The sequence below is a fragment of the Arachis ipaensis genome, chromosome B6, assembly GCF_059453495.1.
Source record: "Arachis ipaensis isolate K30076 ecotype BB chromosome B6, ASM5945349v1, whole genome shotgun sequence".
In the NCBI taxonomy this organism is placed as follows: Eukaryota; Viridiplantae; Streptophyta; class Magnoliopsida; order Fabales; family Fabaceae; genus Arachis; species Arachis ipaensis.
The window spans coordinates 140,251,414-140,265,123 of record NC_142441.1 but is presented as its reverse complement, the minus strand read 5'-3'; the positions used below and the strand labels follow the sequence as shown (position 1 = coordinate 140,265,123).

Sequence of the window (13,710 nt, the reverse complement as noted above, 5' to 3'; positions counted from 1 at the left end):
AACTATTTTCCATTAATTGCACAACTGCTACCGAATACTGCTGTTACGTTTGGGAAATAGTAGTTACTGGTTAGTACTATACATCCAAGAATTACATGCAAATAAAATAATAAGTTCAATTATTGTCGTTTTCTTCTATCAAAGAAAAAAAAAATTACAACTCACTAATCCATCGGTTTTTTAAATTTGTGAGCGTACTATTAGCTGTGAAGCTTCAATCAATAGAGGTAAAAATTCTACATCATTAACCCTAAGAATTCGTGTCATTATCATAGGTTCACTGTTTTCTGATAAACAAACGTACGTACAGTAACTCGATCGACGAGCAAGTAAAGCTTTTAGGAAGTTTAATTCCTATCGAAATCCAATTTCAGTCCATATATACCTCAGCTAAAAATAGCATCATATTCTATCAATAACAATTCTCTTAGCTCAATTTTAGAATCAATCTCATCCATTTCTCAATCTATTCACAATTGGTTTATCAAAACTCACATACCAACTTACTTTCGAGTAATCAATCATGATCATCAATTATCAAAGCGTAAACCTCTCTTTATTGGAAAATGCTTGGTGTGCAAGCCACTTTTTCCAACGCAGTGTATTTTGCGTCATGTCATGTATTTTTATGAACAATCTCGTAATTAGAATTTGAATTCAAACTCGAAATTAACTTAAATTTTCATCTAAGTAACTTTTATTATTCCACATGGCACATAGTAATTAGATATGACACCACAAACAAACCTATTCATGATTTATTAAAAAGTCATGGGTCAAAATGTATTTATTTTTAGGTTTAATTATTCTATTGGTCTTTATAGTTTCGTAAAATTTTTAATTAGATCTTTATATTTTTTTATTAATTGAATTCTTGTACAAAATTTTTTTTGATTGAGTCTCTATACTTTTTTTTTTCTTTTATTTGAATCTTTGCACTAATTTATTTATTTTTAGTTGGGTCCCTAAACAATTAATCCAATTATTATCAAAAGAGATCTAATTGAAAAAAAATTGGTGCAGGAACCCTATTAAAAAAAATATAGAAACCTAATTAAAAATTTTGTGAAACTATAGAGACTAACAGAATAATTAAATCTTATTTTTATCCTAATAGTAAAATTTGCAATTAAGCATAATTTATATCAAATTAAATTTAATGATTCTATTTATGAGGACAAAACATATTCTTTTTAATTAAAACAAATAAGTTCTAACTTTCAATTAGAATCAGATTTTTATAGGATGCTAGTATGCTACACTAACTATCAAAGCCCTCATCATCACTAAAATAATTCATAATTTACCATATCTTTACCATTAGTTAACCTGCTTTAGTTTTAACATTATATTTTAACTTTCGTTTTTTTGAAAATTTAGAATTTAAAAATTAAAGTTTGAGAGTTAGGATAAATGACAACAGTAGAAGGTTGTGGAAAGCCATATGGTAATTTTTTTTTTTGTTTTTTCTAAGTTAGGAGTGAGATTCGAATCCGTGGATCGCGATTTCTAGGTGAGTATAAGGAGACTATACTATTTGATAATGTTAAAACTTAAAACTTTAAAAGTGATATATATATATATTATAGAGTAAAGTATATTTTTTATTTTTAAAGTTGGTTAAAAATTTTAAAAATATTTTTAAATTTTATTTTATTTTAATTTTATCTAAAAAAAATTTTATTTGCATAAAATATATTTTTGATAGCTAATTTTTTAAAAAAATTATAATTAATTTAGCAACAATTTCATAAAAATAATCTTTAACATAAACAAACTAGACATAATTATCATATATTATTACTAAATTCGTCTTTAATTTTTTTAAAATTTAGTTATAAAAATAATAAAATCAAAGGCATTTTTGGTGTGACAAAATAATTCGGGTAAAATTATTCCCGGTTGTGAATTGGGATTGTTAAATAAATTACTAAAATTTTTCGCGGGTTTCGTCTTCCTTGCCTCTCTGGCTCTCTCACCCTCTCGCTTGGAAGTCTGAACTCTGCGTGGCCTCCGGCGTCGCTCAGCCCTCCTCGCCGCCACTGCTAGCGGCATCCCTCACTTAGAACTCCGCCGTCTCAGCCTCGCCTCTCACCGTCGCGCCGTCTCTCCTCTGCCTCTTGCCTCTGCTTCTCGCTGTGCCTCCTTCCCTCGCCGTCACGAGTCTCACCGCGTGGTCCCTACCTCGCCATCCATCTCTAGACTTCAGGTAGGCCGTTGCCGTTACCTCTGTTTGATTGTTTGGCACTTCATCTGAAGTTTTTTTTTTTGTTGCATAATAATACTTTGAAGTTTGAACACAGATTTGGTTATTTAGGTTTAGTTTGTATTGGAGACTATACAGAACCACTAGAAGTAGAAATTATACTATGCTAATTAGTTTCTTCTAACTCACTATTAGTTGTAACAAAACCCATCTCACTCTCTCTCCTTCCCGGACCTGATCTCAAACCGCCTTCTTCTCCTTCTATCTCATTTCCTCTTCCTCTCACTCTTGTACTGCAATTTATCAGATAATGAGACCAACATTTCCAATTCAGTTCCATTCTTAGTTCATACTCCAATATGGTATCAGAGGATTTGATTTTTGCTGCGTCACGCTGATCCAATAACATCATTGAAGATGAAGATTTGATTTTTGTTGCCAAGAATCTGCAGAAATCAGCTTCGTTCACCGTGAATCACGTTTTTTTACTTCTTTCGAACCCATACGACAGAGATTGATGAGAGCACTGCTTAGTTTGTTCAACCAAACAAAGTAGCGACTTCGATCAACGGGATTGAGAAGAAGAAGCGTGATTATAAAGTGCACCGTCACCGATTCTGAGCAAAAATGGAAGCAATTACTCACAATCCAAGCCCGGTCAAAGAAGAAAGACGCAACGATGCGTCTGATCCAGCCGCATTAGCGATATGCAATCCGATGAGCCCGTTTTTCTTGCATCCCAGCGAGAACCCGGGGCAGATGCTCATCTCGACAACTCTGAATGTGACAAATTACCATTTCTGGTCACAAGCTATGATAATGGCTTGGAATCCAAGAACAAGATAGGATTCTTGGAGGATTTCTGTGGCGGAACCAGCAGCTGGAGACCCAATGAGCGCAATTTGGGACGTAATAGCACCTTCATTAGAAATTGGATTGTTCGATGCACCAGCATTGAGATTGCACAAAGCGTTCTATTTGTCAAGAAAGCAAGGGCTCTATGGATAGAGGCTAGAGCTGAAGCAAAGATTTGCACAAGGAAATCATATGCGTCTTGCTGATCTGAATGAGGAGCTGTATTCTCTTCGACAAGGTACATTGTCCATTACGAATTTCTTTACACAATTGAAGAAGATATGGGGTGAAATTGAGAATTTTAGGCCAATTCATCCATGTGCGTGTAGAAGGCAGTGTGCACGCAAAGTATATAGGGAGCAAGACTTCATCATGCAATTTTTAAAAGGGCTTAATGATAGATTTTTCTGGAGTTAGATCCCAGATTTTGTTAATGGATCCTCTTCCCCCAATAAATAAAGTGTTTGGATTGGTTGTTCAGCAAGAAAGGCAATTATGCAGTGAAGTTAATGAGGAACCAAAGATTATGGTAGCAAGCTATGGTCGTGGAAGTACTAACTCTAATCCGAGTTATGGTGCCAACAAGAACTTGAGCAAGAACATGTTCGGTAGGAACCAGCAAAAGATGTGCTCTTTTTGTGGCAAGAATGGCCGCACAGTTGACACATGCTTCAAGAAGCATGGATTTCCTCCTAACCACTAGTTATCTAGGTGTCTAATTTCTACTTCTAGTGGTTCTGTATAGTCTCCAATAGTTTGATTGTTATTTTTTGACGCCAAGTTTGCTGATACTGGCGGGGAATGGGTGATTAGAGGTCTCATCCCATACTGGACAAGTGATGCATTTATCTTATAGTAGACCATGGTTTGCTACTACTCCTCACCAGCCATGTATTGGTCTCAACTGGCAGTGAACCAAGTGATAGTGGTACTGTCACTTGTGGATCTTATGAGGGAAAACCTTAGCAATGAGTCAATCCTCTTGCAAATCACTTGTGTCATGGATGACTTTGCAAATACTCAAGTTTGTTCTTCTTCAAAGCAAACCACCCTTGGATTGTGTTTTGTTTTCTTCTCTTCAGTTGGTAGACTATATAACATTTAGATGAGTTAATAATAATATGGGGATTGATATCTTAATGTACACTTTAAATGAATAACCAATGAAAAGTCAGCAAGGGCAAGCTCTGGTATTTGAAGAAACAATTTTGGTTTTGGGCTTTTGGCCCCTAAGTTAGTCTTCTTAAGTACTTAATTAGCACCATATAATGAAGGCAGCCTTCATCCTAGGCTCCTAGCTCGTAGATTATATGCAGTAGCAGCCAATACAGACACAAGTAGTGACCTTAGGTTATTAACGTATTATGAATAGAATGAGTGGTGCAGTAGTACTTACGTTTATTTAAAGCTTTGTTGATGAGGTTATTAGGAAGTAGTACAATATTGAGTATCAAATAGTAATCTTGTTCTGAAGTATGCTGCATCCTTGACAAATGAATAGGAACATAATCAAATGATAGAACCAAGCATCTTTACTATGTGGAGAAATTTTCAATATTTTTATTTCTGACGTTTCGTACTTTAGAGAGACAGAAATGGAATCACAAGAGACATCTTCAGTAGGAGCAGAAGCACTTCTACATATGTCTCCTGGATCAGCGGTTTCTGTTGCATACCACCCTCTGTTTGGACCACATGATGATCTGATCGTTCTAGAGCTTGATGATAAACTTCTTCCCGATGTTCTGCATGAAAGGTGTGTATTGAATTCTCAGCTTTTTGTAGCTCTTTCCCTCTTTGTGGTTCTCCTATTTGTGATTTACATTTTCCATGTTTTATATTCTGTTATAGGGTGGTAATAAGAGGACTGCCCGATGAAGACGCAGTTCTTTGTACTCAATCCAAAACATTTGCAATGAAGTTCGTTGGAACTTCAAATTCTGTTTTGCTTATACCTCCTGCAAATCAATATGTTTTTGATCAAAATCCACAAAACGGTGCAAATAATCACAAGGAGAAGGTTGTTGCACCTGTGATTAAAGTTGTACCTGGTAATATGGAGCTTGTTGAGGTTGCTCCCAGACTTGACAAACTTAAATTGCTCCTCTCGCAGAACCCTTGCAGGCTTGAAGAGTTTGACAGTTCAGAAGTGAATCCAGAAAGTAGAGCAGGATTATATAACTGGAAGGATCTTAAAAACAATATTCAAGCTAGTGACGAGGAACTAAGATCCGGACTGCAGGCACTATCGGCTGTGGAGATTAATAGCTATTGGAGACTAGTAGACGAGAGATACATGAACACGATTCTGGAAATGGTTTTGAGAAATGCAGTGTTGAACGACTGGTCACTGAGTGCTCTTAATGAAGATGAAGTCGTAAGCATGCTGGTTTCTGATGGATTTCCTGCAGAACTTGCAAGGCATTGCTTGCACGTATATGGTGAGAAAGTAATTGACGGCACGGATACTTGTGCATGGAAGTTAGACAAGAAGCGGGTCTGCATTCATTTTGCGAGAGAAATCCTGAGAGGGGGCAAGATGAAGCTGGAGAGTTTTATGGATGAGTGGAGGCAGAGGACTCCAGATGAAATGCAGCCAACTTTTGATCTTGCCGAAGGAGAAGTTTTGACAGAGAGAATTGGAGTCGAGACATGGGTCCGCGGATTCAGTGTCTCTTCGTTGCCATCCACTCCGGCTGAACGATTCTCGATTCTTTTCAAAGAGCGGCCAAAATGGGAATGGAAAGATCTGCAGCCTTATATTAGGTTTGGGTCTCTTATATGTTTAAATTAAAATATATAATCTTTTTTCACATTTGAATTAATTTCTATTTCTTTGGAATACTTTCAGGGATCTGAATGTGCCAGGTCTTACTTCTGAAGGTTTGCTATTGAAATATACTCGAAGAACACAACCATCACCTGAAATAGAACCAATTTTCAGTGCAAGATAGTATTCATCTGTTTATTGTGTGGGGACCTTACTTTGCCATCCTCCTCACTTGTTTTACATGGAAAAATTTAGAATTGTCTTGTATCTTTGCTGTTTCCAGGTTATTATATTCATGCATATTTAGGTAAGATGTGTAAAAATCAATTCTGACATGAAATACGTAACGAGTTAGAATGTTATGTTGTGTGCCTTTCCCTCGGCATTTTGGAAAATGGTGGTTGATTCTAAAACTTAGATCAGTGTAAATTTTGAGGCGTATTTAAGTGAGAAGTTAATGTGGTATTCTTATGTTAGATTGGAAGATTGATGAGATAACTGGATTGCTTTGTCGCTTGTTGGATAGTAGATGGTGATTTTTTGTTCTTAAAAGTTAAAATATAAGCTGGGTAGTATTAAATATAATTTTGCATTTCTCATAAGAAAGCTTCCATTTTGCATAAAAACCTGGATTATAATATCAGGCAATTATTATGCGTAATATTATGTTAATAAATTATACTATATCATAATTAAATTCGTGCATGTTGAGAAATTATGGCATTGTCGGTGACCAAATGATGATTAATATGACTAGTTATGTAAACTTTACCCAAAAAAAATAGCTTTAAAAAGTAGAGAGAGATAAGACCAAGAAGAGAAGGTTAGCGAAGAGAACGGCGATAAGGTGACCACACAATTTCCCACCACCTACTTTCGCTTTGCTTTCCAACTACGCTCCATTCGTTACTCTTTCTCTCTCTCCGATACCCAATCTCCCACTTTTCCTTCTCTTTTCTCTTCCCCTTCATCCCAAGAAAAACATTGAACTCAGCTGAGAGTTATGGCTGAAAAATCAAACAGCTCAGAAACATCCGCATCATTTACATAACTAGACTTACAAAAGAAGATTCTAGGCTGACCACATAGCTTTTAGTTACTGCTTTAATGGGTTCTGTGAGTAACACAAATCCATGGGTGGCTCCAAATTCGGTTTTGAAGGACTGTTCCCAAGGGATTTGCAGCATGTATTGTCCTCAATGGTGCTACATCATGTACTCGCCTCCACCACCGTCAATCGTTCTCGGTGACGGTTCAGATGACGATGATTCTTCCTCCGGCTTCCAATTCTCTCCCCTTATAGTCGCAGTGATTGGAATCTTGGCAAGTACTTTCATCTTGGTCACTTACTACACCGTCATCTCAAGGTTCTGCAGGAACAGAGGAAGAGTTAACGATCAAGCAAATCATAGCAATGATGATACTGTTAATAACAATGAACCTTCTCAGGTTGCTGCGACTTCCGGCATGGACGAGGCTCAGATCAAATCGATAACCGTCTGTAAGTACATCAAGAACGGTGGGTTGGTTGAGGGAAGTGACTGTTCCGTTTGTTTATCAGAGTTTCAAGAGAATGAGAGTTTGAGATTGTTGCCCAAATGTAACCACGCTTTTCATCTTCCTTGTATTGATACTTGGCTTAAATCACAAGCTAGTTGTCCCTTGTGCCGCTCCAATATTGTTTTCTCTAATAATAACTCCAATCCGAGTCACTCTGACTCGGCATTGACACAGATTCCACATCCGCCACCGGCAACTGTCAGTGTCAATTCCTTGGAATATCAGCAGAGGAGTGATGATGTTGTTGCAATAATTGTTCAGAGTTCACAGCATCAGCAAGTTGTGGTTGATTTTGGTAGTCAAGTCCAGGTAAAATGGCCCAACGTTGAAAGTGCTAATAATTTGGATCAAAGAAGATTATCCGTTGCTGACATTTTGAATCAAAATGATGAAGCTGATGTGTAGTTTTGATTGAACTGAAGGAGAACAAAGTGAATCTGTAATGTGTGAATCAAATGGGGAAAAAAAAAAAGCAGCAGTGTGGATGCATCTTTGTTCATCTCAAGGTGAGTGAAATGGAATCTTTTCTTCAAAATTGATGCCATGTTCTGGAATTTTTTGAAACTTAGATTAATTAACTTATGATGTACTACTATCATTGTTGAGAATTTGAGATTATTCATGTACTCAATGAAAATTTAATTTAGCAATTTGTAAGAGTTGTTGACCTTGATAATTGCGTAGTCTAATTATAATACTTGTTGCTGGAACAAATCACATGATTAAATAAAATTGGTACAGTTTTCCATTTTATTAACTTGGCAACAACTCAATATCTTTTCTGAATTAAAAGGTAAATAATCTTTTTCTTATATATTATTACTTAATAAATTTAATTTTATAACACATGCAATAAAATTTTTTGTATATTTTATTTGAATATAGAATATCATATTTAAATTAAACTCTAAATAATTAACTTATGATTTCATTTATTTAGTGGAGGATAAAGCTGATAAAAAATAAATGTTATAACTAAATTTTTAAGAAGGTACATTATACATGATATTTTTATTTTTTAAATGTTTTTTTAAACAATTCCGCTAGAGGAACAATAGAGGATGTGAACAACATGAACAAGTTATTTTTTCAGGCCCAATAACCATGTAAAAACATTCCAACCTAATTTCACTTTCACCTTTTATCTTTTTCATTATTTATTTTTACCCATACCAAACCCTAAACCCCTTTTTTTACCGTAGCCTCCCACTGCCTCCTCCTCTCAAACGCCATCTATCGTAGCCAGTAAAAAACCTACGGTACGCCGTCATCGTCACCCCGCCCAGAATGGAGACGCTATTCCATCGTTGTCCAACAACGCACCTATACCTCTCTCCTACACGTCGCATCTCCACCTCTGTTGAACTCGCGAAGCGCCGTCGCTCCCTCGCCGTGCCGGAATTTTCGCGCCGTTGCTACCTAACCGCGCTGGAGTCTTTGTCTTGTCGCATCTCTGGCCCTGCCTCCAACCCGCCGTCAGATGGTTCTTTTATATGAGAAGTGGATGTTTATTTGGTTTATACCATTGCTCTGTTACTTGATTTGCTTGATTCTGTATGCACATACTCTGCAGGATTCTTTTGTTATGTGATTTGAATTTGATTTAGTTTAATTTTGCTTGAATTGAAGTTGGGTTTGAGTTAAGCCGTTTAAACATGGTGCATGGGTGGTATTTTGGTCAATTTGTTAGTTGTTACTGAAGAACTAAGGCAGATGTTCATTTTACTATTTATGCGGATGGTTCTTTCATATGAGAAGTGGATGTTTATTTGGTTTATACCATTGTTCTGTTACTTGATTTACTGGATTCTACATGTACATACTTTGCATGTTTCTTTTATTATGTGGTTTGGATTTGATTTAGTTTAATTTTGCTTGAATTGAAATTGGATTTGAGTTAAGCCATTTAAACATGGTGTACGAGTGGTATTTTGATCAATTTGTTAGTTGTTATTGAGGAGCTAACGAGGATATTCATTTTACCATGTATGTTTTCATATGAAAAGTGGATGTTTATTTGGTTTATATCATTGATTTGTTACTTGATTTGTTGGATTCTATATGCACATGCTTCCCATGTTTCTTTTGTTATGTGGTTTGGATTTGATTTAGTTTAATTTACTTGAATTGAAATTGGGTTTGAGTTAAGCCATTTAAACATGGTGCACGTGTCGTATTTTAGTCAATTTGTTAGTTGTTACTGAAGAACTAAAATGGATGTTCATTTTACTATATATATGGATGGTTTTTTCGTTTAAAAAATTGATGTTTGTTTGGATTATACCATTGGTCCTTTGCTTGATTTCCTATGTGATTTGAAAGTTAATTAAACAATTAATTTAAACTTAGTAATAGTCATTGCTAGGAATCAAGATGTATTTTTGTACAGCAGCCACTTGAAACTCCATGGATTATCAGTAGACAAATAAATATCAGATACAAATGCTTGTTTTTATGTGTGATTCATAACTAACTAATTAATAAGATCAATGACACGGTCAAAGTCTCTTTTATTTTAAGCATTTTCATTTATTCCAATCTTTACAAGCCTTTTTTTTAAAAAGGTCATTTTCAATGTTAGAGCAGGATTTGTTGTGTAACAAGGACTCAAAGAGTCACAAACTCCAAATTGTGACCCGTTTATTCATCAGAAGTGAATAAATCAGAACAATGTTTCTTAATGACTTAAAACGTATTCAGATTATACAAAAGAAATAAATTACTACCATTTGAATATGAAATAACAAGTTTGATTCTATACATGCAATATTTTAGAAAATAAGATAACCAAAGTAATAAAAAATAAATTTAAATAAGATTACAATTATCAAAATAATTGCATGATTTCTTCTTAAATTACTTTAAAGTTTTGAACCTTATAAATAGATAACATTGAAAACACAATTTTGTTCTGATATCAGTTCACTCAACATAAACTACATAGGTCACTCAACATAAACTACATAGCCAAATTCCACAATGAATTGGCATTATAAAAAATTACATGAGTATAAAAGCTATAATTGAAATGATTTTTTTGTTAGCAATCACTATCCAAAATAACAATATATTGAGTAAGAGCCACTTAATCCTAAACTTAACTGTATATCATAAAAAATATTGAGAATTTAAACTCAATACATCAATCCTCAATTGTACAACATAAGCACAAACTACAACTCATAAGAACTCATTCAAAAGCTATTTTTCGAATGTCTTCTTCCTCTTCTTGTATGCTTTTTCCTCTCTAAATGTATAATAACAAAAAAAATTCAAAACAAGCATCTGAAACTTATGAAATAAAAACGTATAGAACATACAAAAAGAAACATCCAAACACTTAAATTATAGCCAAGAACAAGCCATTGAAGGCAAGCTTTCATCATTGAATTCTTGAAGAAATATGTAGCAACACAAACAATAACAACAAACACTAATAATGAACCAACACCTTCTTCAAAACTGATTCTAGCAAGTCATCAAATTCAAAATAGTTTTGGATTATGTTTAATTCCACCATTATCAGTAGAAAATTCTAACTCCATGAGTGATACATTTTTACGAGTACATTCTTCTTTCACTCATTCTACTAGTTTTTCTTGTCATGGAAGTAAACAGAAAGAAACATCCATTTAGCTATTGAAACAAACATCTAATTTCATAAAATTCTGAAAAAAATGGGAGAAACGACGACCTTGTTTCGTTTGAATGCAGCAGTGATAGACAAAGATGCAATCACGAGGGGAGGAGGGCTGCGACGATAATCTGCGAATCGCGAGTGGAAGGACGATGCAGTGGTAGCGGTGCTGCGAATCGCAACGGAAAGGATGCTGCGGTGGTTGGCAAGGCTACGAAACATCCAAAACAACATTCCAAAACTCAACACACATTCAAATCACATTCCTCTTAAAACTGAAAAATAAGAAAAAAAGGGAAAAAAGCACAAAAATGACATTGCATCGACGTGGTTACCATGTTAGTGTGAGTGATTCGGAGGGGAGGATGGTGACGAGATGCAGGGTGCCAGCGTCAAGGTTGGGGGAGTCGCTGCGGGGACGACGCGAGCTTCTTCCTCGTTGTGGCTGCGGAGACGACGCGAGCGTTCGTGAACAGCAGTGTCTGCGCTTGATTTTGTCACGGAGGAAGGGCGAGTGGTCGCCGAACGATGGCGCGACTTCGTGACGGCGTGTTGTTGTCCTTCACGCGGGATCCTGCGTCAATGGCGGTGGCTGGGGTGGTCTACAACGAAGACAAGGGCAACGAAAATTTGGTTGGTGCCGCCCAACACGGTTTCAACGCGAAAAAACGACACATCAGGTTGTTAAGAACTAGGGCGGCATGGCATTGGCGGTTTAGAAGAGAGGGATTAAGATATGAGAGAGAAGGATTATGTACTAATAGTGAGAGTAAACTTTTTTTATACGAAGAGCCTTTTTTAATTTTTTAAAAATCTGAATAGTAAAATTAATTTAAAATTAATTTTTTATTCCATTATTTATATTGTTCAACATAAGTGTTGTCCCTCTGTCTTTTCTCTTAGAGAAAAGGACAAATAGGTCCCTGACCTTTTGTCCCGCGGACATTTTCGTCCCTGACCATTGAAAAATACTTTTAAGTCCTTAACCTTCACAAAACTTGGACGGATCAGTCCCTCCGTCCAAATGTTTCCATCAGGGACTGATCCGTCCAAATGCCTCCGTCAGGGACTGATCCGTCCAAGTTTTGTGAAGGTCAGAGATTTAAAAGTATTTTTCAATGGTCAGAGACGAAAATGTCCGCGGGACAAAAGATCAGGGATCTATTTGTCCTTTTCTATTTCTCTTAAAATAACCGTACTCTATAATAATACACGAGAAAAGCAAATTTATCTTCTAGTTTTGAACGGGTAACACGAGGTGACCTTGATAATTGTGTAGACTAACTAAAATACTTAGGGTGTGTTTAGTAAAAATGTCGTTCACTTGAAACAAGAAATTGTAGTTTTTAAATGATATTATATGCATGTTGTGTAAGAAAGATGTTGAAAGTATACATCTATCTATTACATGTGAGTACTCTTGGTAGGTGTGGTGTGCTTGGATCTCGGCGTTTGGACAGGAGTGGATTATCCCCGATACTTTGAAAGAGCAATTTGAGAGTTGGAGATATGTGCCGATGAGAAAAAAGTTACGCAAGTATTGGCTAGTTGGGTTCTTCTCAGTTATATGGACTATATGGTTACTCAGAAATGATGTCATTTTTCACAACAAAATAACAGGGATTAGAGACTGCGTGGATCAATCCTTTTCATGTGCCACAGAATAGTGTTGTAAATAACTCATGTTGTTGATAGCTATGCCTGAGATGACATAGGAGTTGTTCGACTTTTATGATTTTGTTTTGTCTTACTTGTTGCTCCACCTAAGTGTTGAGCTCTTTCTTTAAAAAAAAACTTCTGCGTTCACCTAACATGTTTTTAGGTTTTTTGCTGTGGTTATGGTGATTATTGATTTTAATAATTTTTTCCATAATTTTTTTTATCATTTTTAATACTTTCTTTTATAGTTTGATTTTTTATTAAATTTTTTATTGTAATTTTGTTATAGTATGAATTATTGATTTTATTAAAAAGAACAAAATAAATAAATAAATTGATCATACATAATAACAGAGTCATAAGTAATAAAATTTTATCGTTCAAAATAATACGAAATATAAAGAATACTGAAAGTATTAAAATAATTATTGAAATTTTTTTGTTTGATATTGTAAAATTTATCATTGTAATTCTTGTGCACTATTTATTATTCTATTTTTTATAATATGTATTATTGTTACTATTAAAAATGATAAATTAAATAAAAAATTAATTATAAATAATAATAAAAATATAACTTGTAAAAAGTTAGAACCTAAAACAATAATAAAAATAAAATTATTAAAAATATTTAAAAAAAATATTAAAATATGTTATTTTATATGTTATTTTTAATTTAATAAATAAATATTAATTTTTATTATAAAAAATACTTAAAAATTTGTCAATTTTTATATATTATTTTTAATTTCATAAATAAATATTAATTTTTATTATAATAGTAAAAAATTATAACATACTAAAATAGAGTATTATAAAAGACATTATATAAAAAAAATACTAAAAGAAGTATAAAAAAATTAAATATATTTAAAAAATAATATTATAATTTAATAATATATTTTTTAAGTAATTAACTAATTATTTATCTAAAAGTGATTTTAACTAATATTATCCAAACAATTGCCAAACATAAATTATGTTGGCATAAACTCATTTCTACCCAAAATTAATTCTACAAAA

The 13,710-nt window shown here is 34.3% G+C and overlaps 2 protein-coding genes and 1 long non-coding RNA gene across 9 annotated transcripts; 2 read left to right on the top strand and 1 right to left on the bottom strand.

Annotated features, from left to right (window-relative positions):
- Positions 1-1,951: 1,951 nt before the first annotated feature.
- Positions 1,952-6,326, top strand: LOC107605304 (zinc ion binding protein). Of its 3 annotated transcripts, none has more exons than XM_088489731.1 (4): positions 1,952-2,209; positions 4,655-4,817; positions 4,913-5,827; positions 5,913-6,326. In XM_088489731.1, the coding sequence occupies exons 2-4, from the start codon at positions 4,657-4,659 to the stop codon at positions 6,013-6,015; spliced, it is 1,179 nt and encodes a 392-aa protein (XP_088345857.1). In that variant the 5' UTR covers positions 1,952-2,209; positions 4,655-4,656; the 3' UTR covers positions 6,016-6,326. The 3 variants fall into 3 exon arrangements, with proteins under 3 accessions (XP_088345857.1, XP_088345856.1, XP_088345858.1); XM_088489730.1 differs by having other exon boundaries at positions 4,647-4,817; XM_088489732.1 differs by lacking the exon at positions 1,952-2,209 and having other exon boundaries at positions 4,657-4,817; positions 4,913-5,081; positions 5,175-5,827.
- Positions 4,453-5,225, bottom strand: LOC148562960 (uncharacterized). Its single transcript, XR_015885788.1, has 2 exons — positions 5,110-5,225; positions 4,453-5,019 (listed from the first exon to the last, which is right to left on the bottom strand). It is a non-coding gene; the product is annotated as an uncharacterized LOC148562960 (long non-coding RNA).
- Positions 6,327-6,610: 284 nt separating the features above from the next.
- Positions 6,611-12,780, top strand: LOC107605305 (RING-H2 finger protein ATL52). 5 transcript variants are annotated; one of them, XR_015885787.1, is made up of 3 exons: positions 6,611-7,700; positions 7,814-7,897; positions 12,456-12,780. XR_015885787.1 is itself a non-coding variant. In XM_021105009.2 (2 exons), the coding sequence occupies exons 1-2, from the start codon at positions 6,939-6,941 to the stop codon at positions 7,832-7,834; spliced, it is 783 nt and encodes a 260-aa protein (XP_020960668.1). In that variant the 5' UTR covers positions 6,611-6,938; the 3' UTR covers positions 7,835-8,067. The 5 variants fall into 5 exon arrangements, 2 of the variants coding, with proteins under 2 accessions (XP_020960668.1, XP_088345855.1); XR_002349381.2 differs by lacking the exon at positions 12,456-12,780 and adding an exon at positions 8,594-9,193; XM_021105009.2 differs by lacking the exon at positions 12,456-12,780 and having other exon boundaries at positions 7,814-8,067.
- Positions 12,781-13,710: the final 930 nt, after the last annotated feature.

Bases quoted from the DNA above. Each gene is read 5' to 3' on its own strand.
- LOC107605305 (XM_021105009.2), top strand. From the start codon at position 6,939: ATGGGTTCTGTGAGTAACACAAATCCATGGGTGGCTCCAAATTCGGTT. The intron at 7,701-7,813 runs GTAAAATGGCCC...ATTGAACTGAAG, and splicing joins ATTTTGGTAGTCAAGTCCAG to GAGAACAAAGTGAATCTGTA.
- LOC107605304 (XM_088489731.1), top strand. From the start codon at position 4,657: ATGGAATCACAAGAGACATCTTCAGTAGGAGCAGAAGCACTTCTACAT. The intron at 4,818-4,912 runs GTGTGTATTGAA...ATTCTGTTATAG, and splicing joins CCCGATGTTCTGCATGAAAG to GGTGGTAATAAGAGGACTGC. The intron at 5,828-5,912 runs GTTTGGGTCTCT...GAATACTTTCAG, and splicing joins GATCTGCAGCCTTATATTAG to GGATCTGAATGTGCCAGGTC.